Raw genomic sequence first — 21682 nt, 5'->3', positions numbered from 1 at the left:
TGACTCCCACAGCGATGTGGTCGCAGGACCACATCAAGATTTACTTTATTTCTCTTTGGTTATGTTCTGGACCTTCACATACAAGTACCCTGATGACAACAAACATCCCTGAAGTCATCACACAGCTGGTGTGTGCCTGGTTTTACTTCCTGATACTACTGTCCCTCTCTCCCTACCAGGAACTGAAGCCAGGGCCCAGCTGTGCAATAGAAACCTCTACCAACAAAATACCCCAAAGTTGGTAAAAATTCCCATTTCTGCACTGCAAGGGGAAGCTCCACCAGCCCTGGGGTAAAGGGGCAGTTTAGGTTTGATGTGGCAGCTTCAGAAGTTCAAGCACCACTTCTCACTTCATCCCCAAACTGACTCCTTTAACCCAGTGAGTTTTGAGCTGACAGCAGCTTCACCTGCACAAGCCCTCCCCCTGCATCCCTGGCTGCTGCTCTTCCACTGCGGTGAATGGTCATAGTTCAATGAAAATACAAAGACTTTTACCAATACACATTTCCTGTCAGCAGCACTTGTCCCGCACCGCCCCTGGTTCAGCCCCTTCCCTTCATTCCCCTCAGAAGTCAAGTAATTCTTAGCGTGACACCTGGCCTAGGGCTATCCCAGGTTCTGAGCAGATGGAGCTGGTACTGAGGTCCTTCCTGTGTAAATGACCAGCAGCAGAGGGTAAGTTTAAGGGTTTTATTATCAAAGTTCTGTAAAACAATTTCAGAAACTGTACATGGACATGGCACAGACCGTGGCCTACTTCTGTCTTCTGACCTGCACAGAAGTGAGAGCTCCTGAACTAAGGAAACAGCTTTGCCTAACTACTCTGCAGATAACATGGAATCACTGTGCATAAGAGTACTACTGCAGTGACAGTAAACACAAAGTATTAGTTTATACAACTTGAGATCAAGTAAAAAGTACATTATCAAGTAGACTTGCTTTTAAAAGCATCCGAAGGTTGATTTAAAATGCACTACTACCTCTTTGCAAAGTGTTCAGCTCAGTAACAAATAAAAGAACCTGGCTTAGGAGAACTGCACAAATCAACCTTTCATCACTGGGCGCTGGCCAAGCAGAGGATTTCTGCCCCAAGGCTCAGGAGGAAAAGCCAAAGAACCATTACAGAGGATTAAAAAGGAAGCCCTCAAAAAGGTCAGTGCATCTTAACCTTGTCAAAGCCAAACAAAACCCACCGGGAAAATCAAAACCAACCCCAGCCCCATGGCTTTAAGAAATAAACAAAACCCAAAGCTACCTCTATGAGAACGCTGGTTCCAGCCGTGCTGTCACCGTGGTGTGTGCAGTCCCACGCTGGCCCCTCGCGCCGCTCTGCAGGATGTCCCAAGAGGGAGGATGTTTCTGCCCCTTCCCTATGCAGTCAGTGCATTCCCTCTACTTCCCTATTACTGCAATGAATCAAATTCTAGAGACACTATCGGAGGTGAGCTGATTTACTACAGGAGATCAGACAACAAACAGTCCATGCCTGCTGTAGATGCATGCAGCTTTTTACTTTTGCTTGAAGCATCACCAAGTTAGTAGAAATGGCTTGGCTCCGCGCTCCCTCAGCCAGAACAAGGATGGTTACCCTTCTACCAAGCTTTCGTGTGAGTTAGTATCGGGAGATTTACAAACCAGGGGTAGCTCAGAGCTGTATACATCGAGGTTTAGGATTAACGAGTACAGCGTAAAAGAATCACACAGGAATGACACTGATGCACGGCTGCAGCCGTGGCCACTGCACAGGCAGAGCTCAGTCACTCATGTCCATGTCCTCCTCATGGTGATCATCCCCGTTCACTTTGGATTCCCTCGCCGCATCCCCACTTCCTTTATCAGCACTGGACTCCTTCGCTTTAGGGGAGGAAGACTCTGACATTTTCTTGTCTTCCTTCTTCTCCTTCTCGCTGTCGTAGCCTTGTTCTTCTTCATCGTAATCCCTTGTGACCTGCTTTGCCGAGAGAAAAAAAAGGAAGAGTAAAACTTGCCTTCCAAGCCCCTGCTGGCTCCGGGTCAGGGCTGCAGCAGGGCCCTGCAGCTGGGCAGGTTTGGAAACATACTTTCACATCCTTGTCACTCTCAGATTTCCGTTCTCGATCCTTCTCTTTGTCTTTGCTCTTTTTCTTCTTGCTGGTTGAGCGCTCCCTCTCGTCTCTACTTCTCTCCTTGTCTTTATCCTTCTTCTTCTCCTTTTTATGTCTACAGTGATAAAGCATGGAGAAGAATTAAAGCCACAACCACACCACCCATAGCTGTCACCCACAGTCCATTAGAAATCTGAAGGGAGAACAGCAGTGTGTAACTACAGCACACTGTTAACTCTCAAAAAATAACCCAGCAGCCCCATTTCCCAGCTCTGGAGCAAACCCAACCACCCAAAAGCAGAGTCTAAGAACAGCAACACACCAGCATTTTATGGAGCATCTCAAAGTTCCTCATTTGGGGAAGAGAGGACCACAGAATGCCCTGGCCCACCCAGAGGCCAGCTGGCCCCTATGGTACAGAGCCAAAGGGGCTGGGAATGCTCAGTACCTTCTATCATTCCCCCTGGAATTCCTCCCTTTTGGAGCTCCCCTGCTCCAGTTCCCAGCTGGGCAATCTTCCACCCAGGCACCACTTTATGCTGTAGCCAAGAGATCAACTGACCTTCTTGGAGACGGGGAGCGGGACATTTTCCTCTTAGGAGACCTGGGTTTTTTAGGTGACCGTGTTCCACTCCGGCTTCTTCTACGTCGTCTTTCTCTGCAGGAAAGAGACATCAAGGCTTTTTTTCTCTAAAGCTACAAATACACCTCTGGCTCAATAATGGGTATTTACTCCTGGCAGCCCTGCAAAGCCCTCCTGATCTGCAAAGTCATCTCCTGTTCTACCTTCATCTTCATGTACAAATATCTTAAACTGTACTGGGGACCCTGGCTCTTTCTGCAACCAGAAATAACTATTTGTCCTTGTTACTACTGCAAGTTCTTTTTGGAAGTGTTTTAAAAAAGAACAGAACACGTTTTGCTTGTATTTATTCCATAAATCGGGAAAGAGTTTAACAGTGACCTCAAAGAATCACATTCTCTGCTACAGAGCAAGCAGAAACTGTTCTAAGCCCAAACAGCACCTCCAGAAAACTACAGTCAGTATTAGGGAAAAAATAAATCATCTTATCAACATGGGTAGAGAGCATGTGTGCATTTGTGCATACACCCAATGTACCCACAGCAGAATCCTCATCCTGCCACTCACAATAATGTTCTTTTGATTAAAGTGGAAAAAAATGCTGGAAACAGCAAGGAAAGCTGTTGTGTCACTGTACCTGCTTGTGCTTCTTGACCGTCTGGTTGTGCTGTAGCTTTTGGGGGGAGTTTTAGAACGTTTCTTTTCTTTCTCTTCCTTCTTTTTATCCCTTTTAGTAAAATACAGATTTTAAAGTTTAAGTCATTGTCAAACTATTCAAGTAGCAGCCTCTCCTTTTGCTACGTAGGAAAACAAATGCAGACATGGTAACATGGGATAGTGTACACAGTTGAGTATTTCTGAGGCCAGTCACATTACAATGATGGCAACACAGATTAGTTACCTACAGCTAAATAAGATCGTAGCTCTTACAGCTTCTGCGTATGGACAGCAAAAGAATCTGCAAGCCCAGATGCTCATAGCTCCTGCTTTCCAGAGGCAGCTACTGAGGGATTTGGCTAATGCCTGCTGCATCTGCTGACTCTCAGGAAAAGCAGGTTATGCGTTTTTATGTAACCAACTGCACATGCAGAGGTCTGTTATTAATCTGTAAGGCATCACAAGAGACTGTGACTTTAATCTTGCCCTAGTGTTGGCTTTTGTGGGTGTTTTTTGTTTGCTTGTTTGGCCTATTTTTTTCCTAAATTAGCACAAAATGTAGTAAGTCACTGCTAGCAATTAGAACAGATTTACTGAAGCCATTACCTGGTTTTAGATGTGCTCCTGGACCTCCTGCTTCTCTCTCTGGAATGAGATCTTCTTCGCCTTGGACTTTTAGACCGCCTCCTGCTTCTTGATTTTGAATGGGACCTTCTCCTTGATCTGCTTCTTGACCGTCTACAAGCAGCACATTGTACATGGGAGTTAAATACAGGGAATTTTAATACACTATTCAAAATCCATCTGCCTCGTGCTCAGAGTATCATAATGCATAATGATACATGAATAAAGATACAGAATACAGAAAACAGCAAGAGTTGCATTGAGTCCACCAAGGAAAAAGGAAGTGCACAAATGTGAAAAGGCAAAGAAGAATGATGCTTCGATGATCTCTTTTTAACTCTCCTTGTAAGAAAATATCTTATTCCTCTTCTTATAAGAAAATACCAGGCCTATTGTAGAGGAAAAATGGTCTGTTGTGTTGAAATGTGAAGAAATTTTTAGAACACCAAACCAAATACAAGCCAGTTACTGAATATGCAAACAACAAAGTACAGATGGGAAAGCCATGGTTATAATGGCTTTGCACAGGCCACTGGCATGTGCTGCCTGATTGGAGCTGACAAGCCAACAGCATAAACGAGCCATATGTCTTCTAGTTTGGGTATTAGAACAGCGTTAAGATCTCTAGTCAGAACACCTGAACAGTCCTGATCTCCAAGTAAATCATAACCTAGAAAACCCTGGGAAAACTTTGGTCACACACTTCCACTAAGGTGAATGTGCTGCACATACTAAAACCAAACAGCCCAGCAAGTAAACATCTACGTACCTAAGAAACAGTGCTCAGAGAAGCCTCCTAGGACTTGGTTTTAAGACAAATTATAACTACCACATGAGCACACTGGAAAGAGACTGAAGACAGAACAGAGGTTTAAGGACAACAGCTTAGGTGTTCGCAGTAGTGAAGGCTGCGCAAAGCCAAGGCTCTGGGCTGAGATGTTTCTTATCTAATACAAGCAGCCACTGATTGCTAAATAAAATCAGTCCAAGCATTGCACAGTGTCCTGAAGGTCCTTCTGCAGTAGTCTCAGGTACTTCTGACGTACTTTTTGCCATCAGCTCTCTCCCACACTAACAGTCTAGCCAGATCATGGCCTCAGCTTTCTCCAACCATCTGGCAGCCTCCAGGAGTGAAGCGTCACTTTCCAAGAAGGATTTTTGAAGGCACTATTTCAGCCATGTGGGGTTTTTATAGGGCAAACAAGCTGACTACCTGTGTCTAGATGAAGAAGGTGTCCTCCTCCTCCGCGAGCGTGACCTCGACCTTGAATGCCTTCGTTTTTCATCTTTTTTGTCTGGAGGTTAAAAAAGGAAAGCAAAGTAAAAACCACAGTGTTATTTTAGTATTCAAAGAGATTTTATAAAAGAACAAGTTGAGCTTCACGCCACAGAAATAACCAAGATAAAGAAAACATAAGGAATATTTTGGAAGTAAGGCTTATCTAACCTTTTCCTCAGAAGACAACACAAAGAATTCATACGATAAAGATGTGTGTGACATAAAACCAACATACTGCTTTATGCAAAACTGAAGAAGCCAAAATTCAGAAGATGTTTAATTTAGCAGATTTAAAAGGTAAGAGCTGCAGGGCACTGAAAAGCCTTGGTAAGATCTCAGAATCTGCCACTTTGTGAAGGGCTAAAGAACCTCTGAAATCACTGTTCTGAACTTCCCACAGAAAGCCTGAAGCAAAGCAATCAGCACGGTTTCTGGTGTAACAGAAGAACAGGAGCTCTGTTCTTTCTTGAAAGCAAACAGGAGGCTGGAAAACTGTATTTTCAGTGTTTCAAGTTCCTGCTTCTCAGATCTGGTGGGTCTTACATTTGTGGATGAACTGCTGCATCTTCTTCTAAAATAAAATCTACTGAAATCAGCTACAGAAAAAAGAATCATTTACAAACTTCCACAGATCAGGAGTTAAAGAAAGGAAATCATCCCCACGCACAGGAATCACCAGGATACCAAGTGGTTAAGTCACTTGCTGTTTCCAATGAAGTCTCAGAGCTGGCACTATGAACTTCCACCAGGGGAAGCTCAAGCATTTTTCCATCTTCAGACAAAGGGAATTTGGGGAAAAACCAAGAGACCATTAATTCCCTGCAACATTCGGCAGGACACACGCAGCATTCACACTATGGGACAATTAAAAACCTGTCAACCATACATTAAGTCACTATAGAACATGAAAGCATTAAGCCAATATTTTGCAGACCATGAGCTTTTATCATATACTACAGCAAAACTGCCTCTTGAAGTAAATGAGGCATTTAAAATTACCTGGCTCAATAGCAGCAGAAATTAATGACTGTGCTTCTCGTACTCTTTTCATAGCTTCTTCTATTTCTTTACTGGAGGTATCTGATTTCAGACTTGGGGAAACAAGACCTGCAGCTACATGGTTCAACCTGGGAAATAAAAAAAGGAATTTTAGTAATTCCGTGTCAATGAATCCAAGAAATACAGCCTGAAGCCTATTCAGAGTGACTGATCTAAGTGAATCAGTACCTGCCCACGCTTGTCACCACTTAGATAAGAGGGTAATAAGTCTAACATGTGGTATCTGTGCTGAAAACAGCAGCACAAGATATAGCACCTATAGCTCTTAGAATTCCAGTCAGCCATAAAGAGCAGGAAGCTTTGTGTTGGCTTGCACAGGTAAGTTTCTAATGACACCTTTCAGAACACTTGTACAGCACAATTTCAATTCTTAACACCTGAAAGAACAGCTCCATGGGTGACAGCGTGTAACACAGCAGAAAGTAAGCTTCCATTTTGATAAGCCACACTGGGAAGTCTACAGTGATGAAATCTGCAATTCAGAAGATGTGCTCTACAAGGTGGCTTTGAAGTCAGGTGTACTGGGTATATCTAATCCATTATCTTTGTTAACTGTTTTGCTCAATCAGCTATGCAATCTCTGCTTACAGAAATATCAATTTACAATAGGGAATAATATGCCAGAACAGTATTAAAAAAGAAGATGGGTCACCTGGCATAGAATCCTATCAGACAATGGTTTGGGCTGGAAGATACATAGCTTTATCACCTGGTTTAGAGGAGATGGCTCTGACAACTTAAAAACACTGAACAGCCAAACAGGGCTAGAAGTTGTTTAGCTAACAGAGCAGCAAGGCAAGCAATACTTGCTGAAGCTGAGAGTTGAAAGACTTCCCTCCAAAGCTCCCAGCAATTTGCAGTACCAGGGCTTTCTGAGGCAGATTTGGCTTCTTTGCTTTTAGAACATTTCTCATCTACTCATTTGTCTAACAGCTTTTTTCTCTAGTGTATTAACTGGTATCGTTCCATGGATGCAAGGCTGAATCATCTTCAGTTCCTCCCCCTCTTCTCTCTACCACAGAGAAGAGTCTGCACAAGATCCCCAAGTCACGAGTTTTCTCCAACCTTAATTAGATCCAGCAGGACAAAGACTGGATACTGAATCACAAAAGACATTCCCATAATCCAGTGTATTGCAATTCAAAGATTTGTAAACACTGATGCTTACTTTGGATCCACTGTGCTCATAAGTTTTAGTAGTTGATCTGCTGCAAGAGACTGTGAGGAGAAACAAAAACAACAGTTAAAACCATGTTGGAAGATGTGTGTGCTTAAGAGGATCATCTTCCCTGAATGTATCCTTAGCAGCAGCTGAAGCAAAAATCTCTACAGATAAAAAAGACCAAACCAAAATACTCCCCAAACAAGTTCCAGACAAAAAGTTCCTGGACAGAATCAAAGCCCTTGAAAATAAAAATGCACTCCTGGTATTTATGAGTTATTTCTCGGTTACTTCAAGAGAATGGAAATCTCATTAAAGAACAAACTTACCTGTCCATGGGAAGTCCCCAGTGTCAATTTATAAGCAAAAGCTTCTTTAATCTAAAAATTCTATGACAGTTGGTCACTTCCTGTACCAGTGGTATTGTAACAACATGTTTAGTCCCCACTAATTTCTTCATACGGAAGCTGCCTTGCGTTGAACCCAAACACTTTTGTTACATTCAGCTGCTTAATGAACAAGGGAAACAACCCTTCCTCATACCAGCTGTATTTTATTTTATTATCACCATATTTACTTGTTACTACACATGGCATGCACAAAGACAATGCTAAATGATGGATTCCTTAGCAATGCACTGAATTATTACTACTTCTTGTACCTGTAAAACATGTTTGTTCTCCATACACTATTTGGTTCCTATATCTTAAGTATTAACCCAATATAACTCACTATTACTTAGCACTTAAAGTCTGCTTTTATTTATTTTTTAAAAGACTACAGTCTAACAAAGTCTCTGTATTTTCTATACCTACAACATTAAAAACTCAAGCAGTCTCTATTTACTATAAGTACAGTTTCACAGCTTGGTAACGACACACGTGTGAAGTGTTTCACTACTAGCCCCAGACTATTTTTTAGGTCCCTCTGGCATTTAATTTGTACTCCTACAGATACTACTTATTCCAAACAACAGAAAAAACCATCACTGGATTTTTCAGTGGCTGTTAAACTGATATAAATGAAAATTACTTTACAACAGAAGAGGGTAAAAAAAAGAGAAGTGTTCATATACAAGCCTGCTATGCCAAGAAACAAGACTGCATTCTATAACAATTCTGAGGAGTTTAAAGAACCCGCAGCCTGTGCAATTACATTCAGCCAAGCATTTCATAAAAAGTAGTATTTTTTACCACTTTTTCAAACCTAAGTATAGCATTTCCAGATCTCCAGCTTGTTATTTAATATACTGATGAACCCTAAAGCATCATGTATGATAACTGAACTATGTAAGAGACAATAAAGAGAATGTTAAGAGCATGGGACATACCTGAGAGTTTAAGTTTGCCCCAGGAAGCCCAAGAGCAGCTAGGGCAGGATCAAGAGCAGGAGCTCCTAAAGCAGCTAAAGGAACAGCACCAATCTGTAACAAAGGTAGCAATTAGACAAAGCCATATTCAACTGGTAAAAAGCTGTTGGATTGAGATTCCCAAGCCTTAGACATGTGAAAATGTGAACTGGGGTTTCCTCAGGCTTCTAGCTACAGGAAACATTATACTAAGGTTAGCCAGAATATTTCAGTTTTCCCTATCCAGGTATTCCAAAGCTTAGTATAGGAAAGATTCTTGCTCCTATAAATACTCTAAAATGAAGTTCTGTTTCCTCTGCATCCCAATGGGTGAGTCAAGGGAAGTAAAAAAAGCAGAACGTTTCAGTACAGTCAGGAAATGGTTTAAAATGAAGTTGTTTTCCAGTGCTAAAATGAAACAATGCCAACAACCACATATCTAAATCAATTTAGGATTTAAATGAACATGTTTTATATTAAAAGACAATATTATTACATATCTGCAAATTTCTCTAGTTAGGTTAAAACTACAAAATGGGTTGAAAAACTACTAGAAGAGTAAGTAGGATGATGGTACAGGTCTGAATTCCTTAAATTAATCTAGAAGCCTCATAAAGAACCTGATTTTTGGCCATTTGAAGTGAAATGATCAAAACACACAGTGAGATTAAACCCAGGTGATCTCATGTTAACCAGCTCTGTGCTGTCACTGTGAGGGCTTGCTCTCCCTTCATTCCATCCTCTTCACTGCCTCCTTCCTGACAGCTCTGGCACTTGAGACTCATTAGTCAACCAATTCAACCCACCGAGGAGTCAGAGAACATACTTTTGTGGCTACATCCCACTATCACTATAGCTCACTAAAGAATCTGACAAGCTCCAGAGCCAGTGTGAAAGCAGCAGCAAGAGCATGTAGTCAGGAGCAATGCAGTGGAACCTTACCCTATCTGACAGGGAGTTTTCCAGTTAGCTGGTTTCTTGCAACTGTACAGGCTCCTCCCTGCAGTTTGAGAGTAAGATGTCCAGCTCCCAGTAACAGTCAAGAGGAGCTGCATAACCAGCTTTCAAGATGTATGTGAAAAAAAATTACCATCCATCACAATTATCCATAAAATGCATGTGTTAAACAGATTCTACCATTAAGTGGATTGGGAGTAGGCTAGGATTCAGGTTACAGAACTAAGATTAAGGTGGTTCAGCAATCATTTTCAGGAATTTACATATACAGGTTTTGATTAAACTCATCTTTAAGATGGTGTTTTTTTCTTCCACGCCCTTCCTCGAGTTTCAAAGCTAAACTTCAGGCTTTTCCCTTCATATATGGTTTAAGAGACCTGAACAACTCAATGTCAAATGTATCTTCCATGCAATCAGAAATCCTAACAGAAGCTATACAAAGAAAATATAAGCACAAGCTTAAGAAGTAGATTTGGGAACTGTTGAATTAATGAAGCTTTATTCTTATTAATTTGCTTCTTGTACTTTTATTTTGTCTCTAATAAGATATGTGCTTTGACTGAAACTATTTCCGTGATGTATTATTCTTAATGTTCATCTTCCACAGGAATTCTTGTGTATTTAGATAACAAGCAAATACCTTTAATACTCCAGCTGAGGGGAAAAATTGTATCTCCACAGCATGTCAACCCCTTGAATTTCACAAATGTAAAGCCTACAAGATCTCTACTGCTTGTCAAATCTGTCTTTAAGCACAGAATGGAGAAAAAAAAAAGGATGAGAAAGAGATATAAACACAGGGGCCCTGAGAAACCAGAGGCATCATATTAGGGAAATAAAAGTATCCCATCTACCAACTATCATAATTTAGCCACAATTCACAAGAGGCAGCTGTAACAATCCAAGACACATAAACTAAAGCATTCTAGGAATAGGCATTAGTACACAGAATCATAGAATTAACTACATCAGTCTATTTGTCCTGGAAAAAAACCCAACAGAAGTAAGTTAGAATCAACCAGGATACATCCAATCATTCGCATTAGCTTTAGCCTGACAGGAAATGGGAAGCCTACCTGAGAAAGTGGGTTAGGAGTAGGCAGGAGTCCACCTCCAGGCAGCAGACCTGCCACAGCATTAGCTGGTGCCAAGAGAGACAAAGCCTTAGTCTCATCAGGAATAACTCCTGCAGAGAAACAGCCTTGCATTAGAGTGCATTCCATTTCAAAGGCAGAAAATACACAAAAACACCCAGAAAATGTCTCCCTGATACACCACCTGAGTTTGTTGAAAGTACTTATGTTGGCTAAAATACAAAGCTCGTTGTCTATTAATATTTATCATTAAATTTTTTTGTCAGAATGCAACTTCAATGTGTGACAATTTGACTGTTCCTTTTTCTCTACAAATGGTTAAGTTTCTAGAGCAAAAAAATAGCACAATACACACTACTTTTTTGTTAACACTGCCAAGATTTCATCACCTGTACTCGATTTTTAAGTCATGAACCAAACGTAAGCAAGCACAGTCGGTTCTCCAGGGGTGTGCTCTCAACTTTCAAAAGCTGTTTTATGAACAACGACTCGTGTCGGCTGCTTCACTATAAAGCACACAGAAAAATCAAGATACACAAGACAAAAAAAGTTTGATTTAGGGGTTAATAATATGGTACAGTTCACTAAGTTTGCTTTTACACCTACCATATAAATTTTGTAAAACTTAAAAGAGAAGGTATGGAAATATTTTTGGTTGAATCAAGCGTAGGGCTTTTGCTGACTTGTCAAATGAAAATGAAAGTCTCTGCAGATCTTCAAATACACGCTCTGTGTGTGTGTCTGAGGGTGGATGGGTGCATACATACAGGATATTGTGGCACATTCCTTACCTGTGCAGTAAAATGCATTTGTTCCAGTATGTGCCATGCTTATTGTACCAAGAATGCTGCTACATACTGCCATTTCAGTAGAAACTTCTGGCCCAAAATCTTGCAGCCAACTAAGACAAGTGTCTTATTTTACTGCCTGCTCTGCACATACAATTTTAAGGGTCCTAGCATGAAACAAGTCATTATGCAGGTGGTTTTTATTCTATCCAACAGCAAAAGCCCTATACAGATGGATTAATTTGTTAATGTGCCCAAGCCCCCAAAATGAGAGTTCAATAAAACAATTTTACTATATATTTGCAAATACCAGTAGTGTTTCTGTAATACACATTAAGAAACTGCATCTCATCATAAAACATACAATATGTACAGGGCACTTAAGAGAAACTGGATAAGCTGCAGAAGAAAACTGTTGGGTGGTATTTTCAGCAGGGCCTGGTATATAGTTCAGGCTGAACCAGGGAAAAGAACTGTAAAACACAACAACAAAAAAGAAAAACCACTGTTAAATAAAGGTAATGGTTCCTTCCACCTATACTGAGAAGTGCCGATAATATAAACAAATGTATAATACACAGCACTGTTATCTTGCTTGTGTCATTGAGCGGTCATCAATTTAGATACCCAAAGTTATGGAGGGAGAGGGGGGGAAAAAGGTCATTTAGATAAAGGGCATTAACGCATCAATATATTAACATACCTACAGAGAGATTATGGGGGAATTTTGCATGCAAAATTATGGCTCAGAGCATATTTATAAATTACAGCTAAACATTTCAAATTAGTGCAACTACAACATTTCTGGCATCTAAATATAAACCCTCAGACTTATCTTGAGACACCTCATAGAAGATCTGCATCCATTAAAAAAAAAATCATGCATCTGATCCTCTAATTGTTTTTCTTTAAAAAGTATTTAGAAATAAATAAACTACAGTTCAAAAAAAAAAAAGCAATGAGGCCCCTCACCAGTTAATTTTCATGCTTCAAGAGCTTTTTATACTGCTGCTTTGTTAGAACCATGAAATACTGCATGAATGTGTAGAAATGAAAGAAAAAGAAACAGACAAAAGAAACAAACATTAACCAAAGAACCTAAATATCCCCCCCAGCCACCTTTAATCTTAAAGAGTTCCTTCCGAACGTAGGAATAGCACAGTGAAAATGACAAATACTAGACCTTACCGTAGACTTTGTGTATAGTTCTATAACACAAAGCAACAGCCAACACCAAACTGTGTATGCTAAAACTGGAGTGCGCTTGTGGTATAGGGGATAATTATTGCGCTAAACAGATAATAAACATTTACTTTAGTGACAGGTAATATTCATACAGAATTATCACAACAGAAAATAGAAGATCAAAGGGCCCAGTTCAGCACAGTAGTTAAGCATATGCCTGGCTTTAAGCACATGAGCAATTTCACCATGGTGTTAAGAATCTTGCTGTATCGTGCTTAAGTAGCTTGTTGAATTGGACTCTGGCAATTTGCATTGGCAGGGAAAACTATATTCCAATATATGGACAGGAGCATACGGTTACAAAACCAAGGGGTATAACTTTATTGGCTGAGTGTATCTCTTGTGATACACCACATCGTTCTGCACCCCTAGAGCACCAGAGGAAATAGGCCACAAGGAGCTCCTGGATTTTAAACAGGCCCGTTTAAATATTCTATTTGTTCATTACTTTGTTTTCTTTACACAATCTGAACCATAAGTACTGGGCAGATTTCTCTATGTGCCAGATTTATACACCATTGAGCACAATGGACAAAGTCAGACTGGTTTTATCCTTATTGGTCAAGTTAAAACACTAACGTTCTGCACCACGGGCCTTGGTGATTGTTTCAGTTCTGACTCAAATGGTCTGCTGCTGTATCACGTTTTAATACAAAGACAAGGACAAGATGCCTTTCAACTACATTATTACACCTAAACTAGCAGAAGCAGTAACTCAATGGTAATTTTAGAACATGTTCTGTGCTCTCAAAAAGCAGCATGTTTCAACCAAAGGTCATGCTGCAGAGTCCTATGTTCCATAAATTAAGTTTCCGTAACATTTAAGTTTAAGTAATTACAAAGATAAAACAGCTCCCCAGGCCTCAAAAGACAGCCTACAGCATTATAATGTCGTGAGCATAGGTCTGAACCCAGGCCATGTACCAGATTTGTTGCTGTAGCACAATTTAATCTACAGAAGATTTTATTTAACTCAAGCAATCAGGGAAAATCCATTAATTCAGAAGTAAATCAAGAAACAGTACAATGGATATCAGTTACTTCTAAAGCAAGTCTAGAAGAGTTTAATAAGACTTCTGCAAGAAGAGGTGTCTTCTCAGCACTTTGTTTTTAAGGTAAGTTCCAAAAACCCTGCTCATTGCCTTTCAAATTACTGTAACACCCTAAAACGTAAAAATAAAAAGAAGAAGAGAAAATGTAGTTAACAAGTGGTTACACCAGGAAAACACTTGGGGACTTGAGTGCTTGCTGGCCTTTAGTTAATGTCTAGAATCCCCTGTAGCTGCAGAGGACCCACTGTTTTTCAGTCATCTGGAAGGGCTTTGCATTTGCCTTCTCCACTACAAAAATCACACACACAAATAACAGAGAGAAGAGTTTATTATTTAGTGAAATTCTATAAAATATATCAAAGGATGAACAAGAAAACTTGGAATAAAAAAAAACTAGTCCCAGTGCCCATTTGGCACCTCTTGGAGATCTAATTTCAAATTACACCGTAATTATTCAAACCCTTGGTATACTGGACTTATAAGGAGAGTGAGTGCCTTTTCAGGGAAGTTCCCAAATAAATGCAGTGGCAGAGTATCTCAGAGAAACATTGCTCTACTCTCCCATGCGCTCTCATGGAGGGAGAAGCCATTCTCATGAAGAGATTTTTATCTATGTGGAAGTGGCAAATAATTATTAAGGCAAAATTTCCTTATAACATGGACCTGTTTGCGTAAGTCTGTTTACAGAAACGTCTCATTGAGACTGATAAAAAGCAAAATTTGCAAAAAATTCTGCCTAAAACGTTCATATTCTAAACTTAAAGACACACAAAAGCAGTTCAGAGTTAAACTTTCCACTTTCATTCAGTGTCATTAAATTAAAAACTATTTAATCCATGGGGCAATGGCAATATACCAAGGGTTTCAAAACATTAATTATCTTTTATGCTTGACGTTTTACTAATCCTCATTTTTGTGAACTATACTGGAATAAAATGCCCCATACAGGGGCTTCATAGGCCATTAAACAATTCACAAACCTTCTGCATACGGTACGACTATCAAGGCTCTGTCAACGAATACAGTGTTTGTCAGGTGCTGCGCCACAACTGCCGAGTCGGGGTCATGGAACTTTACAAAACACACACGTGATGACACAGGCAAAGGAGAATCACTGCAAGAGAAGGAAATCAGTTACTGAGGTGGAAGCAAATCTGACACTGTGAACCTTGTAACCTCTACCGTCTCCTCACTTTGACCAGTCCAGGAAGTCACAAGGGACCACAGGGCACTTCTCTATGCAAGAACACAACTTCAGGTTTTGTACCAAACATCATTTTGATTGACCACAGATATAAAACTACACTGCATGAAGCCAACTCACTGCAAAATTGCAGGAACATTTTTACTGCCTCACTTGTAACTGGACATTAACTCTACTCTGCACAATGCATCTATGACCAGTCACCTAAATGCAAGTTAGTTTTCATGACCTGTCTGTGAGAAGGGAAGGAAAACTTTGCTCAAGAAAGGTAAACCAACTTATATTATCTATACCACTTAACAAAACTAGGGGGTTTACACTCTCTGCTTTAAACCCCAAATTACTCATTAAAGTAAATGATGAAACAAAGAGGGCAATGATTTGAAAACTGCTATGATTTTACTTATCAACACATTTTCATAAAAGCTCATAGACCAAACTTTTTCACGCTGCTTCTCAAACAAGAGAAACTGCCAAGTTCATTCTGAAGGGATGTAGCACATGTCTGTCATTCCACATTAACAGAACTAAACACAAAGCTCAAGCAGCTCTGTAGAGACCTCTTTACAAGACAGAGGCCTGTACCTTACAAGAGGTAAGTAAGTCTGTACCTACTCCACAGCTCAAAACGAGTGTCTGTCAGAAGAGCTGTGTAAGACACCCCCAGACATGGAAAATCCAAAAGAGAACGCAAAGGTTCCGAGTTACTTGACAATAACCCAGAAATAACTACTTCCTACACAATAGGAGGGAATTGTAGGACACAACTGTGAACCCCAAACCCCCTTTCCTGAAACCAAACCAAACCCTCCAAATCAGAGGCAGAAATCAACCTGGTAAAGGTCCAAAATGGGTTTCAAAGTACATATATCCTTAAAATGGTTCAAATTTTGCTTTAATCAGACATATAAACTAAAATACAGCAAGACAAATTGTTACACAGACACAACTTTGTAGCAGAGGAGTTAAAAGCTGTCTCCAGAAGGTACAGGGCAGGCACTGAAAGTTGTAGCAAGTCCTAAGACATTAATTCACAGGAGTCCAGAATACACGCACTGTTCAGTGCTGCCCTCAAGTACCAGAAGTACAAATTAGCCTAAAGGAGTAGCTCTGATACTGATCTTGAGGACAAAGATCTCCCTTTGCTATCTAGATTCCCAGAAGCAGTTATAAGACTAGCACTTCAAACCACTGCCAAAACAATGTTAGCAACTAAGGTTGAAGATCCTCAATCCAGTCATTATGACTAAAAGCACTGAGAGAGTTGTCAGAATTCAGGACAAAGGAGAATGACTTCGATATCAACAAGAAAGATATCCAAGTTCTATTTTTGTTAGTGCAAATGCCAAAACCTCTCTAAGCTTCACCACCATAGCCTCAGCCCAACGTGCTAGTTACACAAACTCCAGACCTGCCTTCAACGTCTACCAGATCACTTTACTGTACTTTAAATTTAACCAGATGTGAAAAACTAGATTGGAGCCAGTGTATGGCAGCTTTTAAAATCTTAAAATTAGAAACATCCATCTCATCCAACATCTTGCAGAGTTAATAAACTGGAAAGTAACAGCTAAGTGATAAATGGCACAAAGAGAGACAAATGGAAACTATTAGCTCTTTTGTATCCATAAATACGCAGCAGCTTGCCAAAATGGTGCCTCTTAACCATCTGCATAAAACCCAAAGAAGCATTAGCTTTAACAGAACCACAGTGGTAAAATTTGAAAGCAAAGTAAATCAAGAAGTTACAGTATATCTGAATTATGTATTAATCTAAGGTCTAAAACCCCAATTTATTACATAAATGCAGTACAATATTTTCCACATTCTTAAAATGTCTGTTGTAACAGAGTAGATGCTGTTTGTAGACACAAGTGCTACCAGGTACTAACCTGTACAGCCAGCTGAACATACAAAACCAACTGAACACACACAAGGCTATGCTTATGCAGCCTGACATTTAATATAAACCACTGTATTTCGTTTTTATAAATGTATTTTCAGTCACTCAAAAATCCAAGCTGTGGCTGAGTGAAATTCAGCAGAACAGAATGTTCTCAGCAGTTACCAAAAAAAGGCCATCATTATTCTAATTCACCAGAGAGTAAAAATTCAGTAATTCTCTCCCAGGTACCATGCCTCTGAATGCTAAGGCATACGATTTACTGGGGTTGGTGTCTGAACAAGGTACTAAGCCTGAAGTACAGGAGATGCTGAAGCACAGCGGATACACAGGGAAGCCTGATCTTCGCCCTACAATCTCTTAACTACTCACTCCTCATATTGCAACCAGCTTCTTAAATCTGTGTTAAGTGATATTTCAGCCAATACATAAACACTACTACTTACATAAAATCAGGCTAGAACCAGGCTGGAGTGAAAAGACTGTCCATGCAAGAGATGTTCTTCCATATTACCATGTTGACTGGATGGAAAGCAACAACACAGAAACCCAATAAACCCCTACTCCATGTGCTTCACTCGGCAACAGAAATTGTCCCCCTCTTCTCAGCAGACTAACTACATGTGGCAATTACAAGTAATGCCAGTATTCTGAGAAGAGTCCTCATATAACTTTCATCAGCAGTTTTAGACAAGGCAAAAGATCTTGGGAAGTAGCGTTCAAGCTGGATGAGGCTTGGAGCAACCTGGTCTAGTGGACTGGGCTGTATGGGGAGAATGGAAAGAATGTAAACCCCACAGGTTGAGATAAGAACAGTCCAATAACTAAAGTATAATGCAAAACTACTATTATTATAATAATGATAAGGGAAGGGAAAAAAAAAACCAACAAAAACCACAAGCGATGCACAATACAATTTCTTACCACCCACTGACTACTACCCAGCCTGATCCAAGCAGCAACTGGTCCCTTCTGGGTGACTCCAACAAGTTTCTATACTGGGCGTGATATGCTGTGGAACACCCCTTTGGCTAGTCTGGGTCAGGTGTCCTGTCTCTGCTTCCTCACAGCTTCTTGTGCCCCTTCTTACTGGCAGAGCATGAGACTGAAAAGTCATCAGGGTAAGTGCTACCAAGCAGTAACTAAACCATCGGTGTGCTATCAGACTAAAGTCGAAAACACAGCACTGCACCAGCTACTAGGAAGGAGAAAAATAACTGTTACAGCTGAAACCAGGACAATATGCTAAACAGAAAACAGCTTATGTATATACGCGTGTATACATACACTGCTTTAAGAGGAAAAAAACCCACACTCTCAAAAATCCATACCTTCCCCTCTTCCATTCCGCCTACCACGGAAGATGAGCCATATGGAACTCAATAAGGACAGGAACCAGGCAACTGAGTCAGGAAAGAACAGAAGATGGAGGGAAGAAAGGTCTTGAGGAGGAAAAATGGAAGAAGTCACAGAGCTGGCTGCTGACTGAATGTGTGACAGGAAGCTGAGGTGTACATGAAGGGTGTAATAACTGATTAGATAAATTGGAATAAGGAGATGGATGAGGGGAGAGAAAGAGAAACGCAGACAAGCTCAGGAAGTCATATCTGATCTGGAAGGCCAGCAGAATAAGGAACTTCTACAGGGGACAGCGGAATCAGACTGACCAAGAGAAAGATGAAATAGAGAGGTAAAGCAATAGCACCGGTTACTCAGAAACACTGCAGCAAAGAAGAATCCCACTATAATCTGGGACATAGATTCAGACTATGGAGAGAATTTATAGATTATAATTTATATCCTGTAACACCCCCCCCCCCCCCCCAAAAAATGAACACGAAGGGCAGGGTAATGTCAGGACTTGAAGTTTAAAGGAGAAGGAATAAAAAAAGGCTTTATGAGAAACAGATAAAGAACCTGCCACTATTAAAAATACAACCCTCTTTGGTATGAAATGAAACCAGAGACTGTAAAGCATCCCAAATTCAGATCCCTGAGCATCTCGGTGGAAACCCACAGCGGGTCTAGAGGTGCCCCAGCATCTCCATATGGACAGCGACACAAAGGAAATGACACAAAACCTCCTTAAAAAAACAAGGTTAAAAATTAACCCCAGGCCCAAAAAAGTGCCTGGTCCAGGATAAGCTGCACAACCTTTATATATGGTTTTCAAATATGCTATTTTTCCACCAAGACGTACATTCTGCAATGAAGATATATGTTCAACAGCTATTCAGTATTTTCTGCATCTTTTATGCAAGGCCTATTCAGTTACACTGTATTTCCTGCTCCTTATTGAGTTCTTCAGTGGCTTTCCTATAGTTGTAACTTTACTAAGGAATCTTTACAATATCCCTACAAGACAAATAAGTATCATCCTCCTCTCTCATTCAGGACTTTGAAATACAAAAGACCAAATGTTTCAAGTAATTTTTGGTCACCCAATTTGAGGTATCTGGCACCTGGCTTAATGGAGTTATTTGCATCTTGTTGCCTTTTCTCCCTTGGCAAACTGCCTTCACCAACACAGCTATAAGGCAGCCAGCTGGTATTTTTTATATAAACCAGCAAGTCTGCCTAAAGACTGGTATCTGCTAGTATCAAGCATTACAGCTACTGGGGTATAGCCATCTCTTCTCCCATAACCCATCTCTACAACACATCCGTCCATCACTGGCTTCTCTCCAGTACACAGCCCAAGACAGATCTATCGCCTGCGCTGAGTAGGGCCCCATGGGGCTGGGGTTTCATTACACATTCGTGCAAAGGAGACAGACTAAGAATGTACAGACAGTCTGAGGGATGGTAGGAAGAGAGCTTTGGATATGGGGATTTTTTTGTAGAGCACTTCATTCCAATACCACAAAAGTAATCCTCTAACAGACTGATTAGTACGTATCTACAACATTTCAGAAACAGAATTTACCTAGAACAACATTCCTTAAAATAGAAAGCAGAGCATCAAGTAACTGCATCTGTTTAAAGATTAATTACTTTGCTGGCTGCCAAGCATTAACAGTTCTGCCATTTAAGTTATCCCAGCTAGTATCACAGCTCTCATGTCTTTAAGTGTCCCTCCATTTCAGTCACACATACATTCCATTTCCTTCCATGCTTCAATTTCCAATGTGAAACCACCAAAATCCAACCCAAAGTGCAAAACTGCACAAGACCAGAAATGCTGTTTCAAAATGTGCATACATAACCAGCCAGCAGGATGGGCGAGCCTTCCTGGGCTTGTGCTAGAAGGGACTGAAGCTCAGTGATGAATAAGACAGATCTTAGCAATAACTACCACCCCCCCCTCCCCCCCATAAAAAATCCAGAGAGTTTTTGGTATTAAAAATAATTGACTGCTTCCTTGTTTGATTTTTCTCCACTCAATGCTCACTCATCATGGCATAATACATATGCAAAAGATCAACATATGACATTACAGTCTGTAAACCACATGAAACTGTCATGACCAAAACCAATGTTAACACCTAATGAACATAATAAAAGTGCATTATTTGTATATTAGCGATTACCTGCCCACTTTGCACGGAATTCTTTGCAAGGAAGGCATATTTCTGTATCTAAAAAAGTAGGTTTATGGCCAACTGCCTATAAACGGTTGTGGAGGTTAAGCAGGCAGCAGAGGTTAGCTGGCCAGCCAAGAACAGAACAGCTCCTAGAGAGCAATCGGCACGTGGCAGGGAGAATCCCGCCTGGAATGACATATGTAAAGTACTGCCTTCTCCCCACACTCGTACCTAACGCATTAGGTGAATAATCGCAGTTGTGGTAAGAACACAACCTCCTGCTAGTGCCCCGCAAGTTGGGGGGGGGGGGGCAAGAGCGCGGCTCGCTCCGCTCCATTCCCGGCGACGGGCACGGCGCTGGCCGAGGCGGGCTCTCTCCGCCCGGGGGCCGGCAGCCGCGGCGCGGCGGGCCCCGCTGCGGGCCGCCATGGGGAAGGGAGGCGGGCGCTGGCCTGCGCTGGGGGAGGGGAGGGCGGAGGCGGCGGCCAGGCCGCGAGGAGGCGGAGGAAGAGGCCTGCTCCCGCCGGGGAGAGACAGAGAGAGGGAGGGGAAGGCCCGCACTCACTCGGGGGGGAAGAGGCGCAGCTCCTCGATCTTCCCGAGGAAGCCGAAGAGCGTCCGCATCTGCTCGGAGCTAGCGCTGGGGGAGACGTTAGTGACCTGGATCACGTCGGTGCCACTGCTGGAAGCCATCGCGCCGCCGCTACAGACACAGCGGGGATGGGGAAAGGAAGAAAGGGGAAGAGCGTGTTATGCCCCAGCAGCCACTCGCTGCCGCGCCCCGAGTCCGGCCCGGCCCGGCCCCGCCACCGCCGCTCAGGACCCGCCGCTGCCTCACCAGCCTGCCTGGGCCGCAGTATCCCACAATGCACCGCCGCTGCACCCCCCCACGCCCCACCGCGCAGGCGCATTGCCCCCGGCCCGCGCCGTGCGCAGCGCCACCGCGCAGGCGCGTGTCCCCGGCCTCCCTCGGGAGCGCGCGGGGCGGGAGGGCGCATGCGTAGACCGGTGGCGGCGGGAAAGGCCGCTGCCTCAGCGGCTTTGAGGGAGCTCTCTGGGCTCTTACGGGGACAGGGAGCGTTCAACATCGCCTGTCCCATGTGCCGGTAACACAGCAGC

General features: G+C 41.9%; 1 protein-coding gene across 6 annotated transcripts; it reads right to left on the bottom strand.

The window, feature by feature from the left end:
* Positions 1-676: 676 nt before the first annotated feature.
* Positions 677-21516, bottom strand: SRSF11 (serine and arginine rich splicing factor 11). Of its 6 annotated transcripts, XM_061469748.1 has the most exons (13): positions 21402-21516; positions 21129-21266; positions 14913-15046; positions 10830-10939; positions 8779-8871; positions 7455-7504; positions 6227-6354; positions 5162-5243; positions 3931-4062; positions 3305-3394; positions 2647-2742; positions 2061-2199; positions 677-1951 (listed from the first exon to the last, which is right to left on the bottom strand). In XM_061469748.1, the coding sequence occupies exons 2-13, from the start codon at positions 21254-21256 to the stop codon at positions 1754-1756; spliced, it is 1380 nt and encodes a 459-aa protein (XP_061325732.1). In that variant the 5' UTR covers positions 21257-21266; positions 21402-21516; the 3' UTR covers positions 677-1753. The 6 variants fall into 6 exon arrangements, with proteins under 6 accessions (XP_061325732.1, XP_061325733.1, XP_061325737.1 ...); XM_061469749.1 differs by lacking the exon at positions 21402-21516 and having other exon boundaries at positions 677-1948; positions 21129-21317; XM_061469753.1 differs by lacking the exons at positions 21129-21266; positions 21402-21516 and adding an exon at positions 11237-11353 and having other exon boundaries at positions 12000-15046.
* Between the last annotated feature and the right edge of the window lie 166 nt (positions 21517-21682).

This window comes from Pezoporus flaviventris, unplaced genomic scaffold, assembly GCF_033815535.1.
Source record: "Pezoporus flaviventris isolate CSIRO_AGI_PZ_B2104156 unplaced genomic scaffold, CSIRO_AGI_Pfla_v1 ptg000059l, whole genome shotgun sequence".
NCBI classification, from domain to species: Eukaryota; Metazoa; Chordata; class Aves; order Psittaciformes; family Psittacidae; genus Pezoporus; species Pezoporus flaviventris.
Note: the sequence above shows the minus strand (reverse complement) of the source record. Positions and strands in the feature narration are given on the sequence as shown.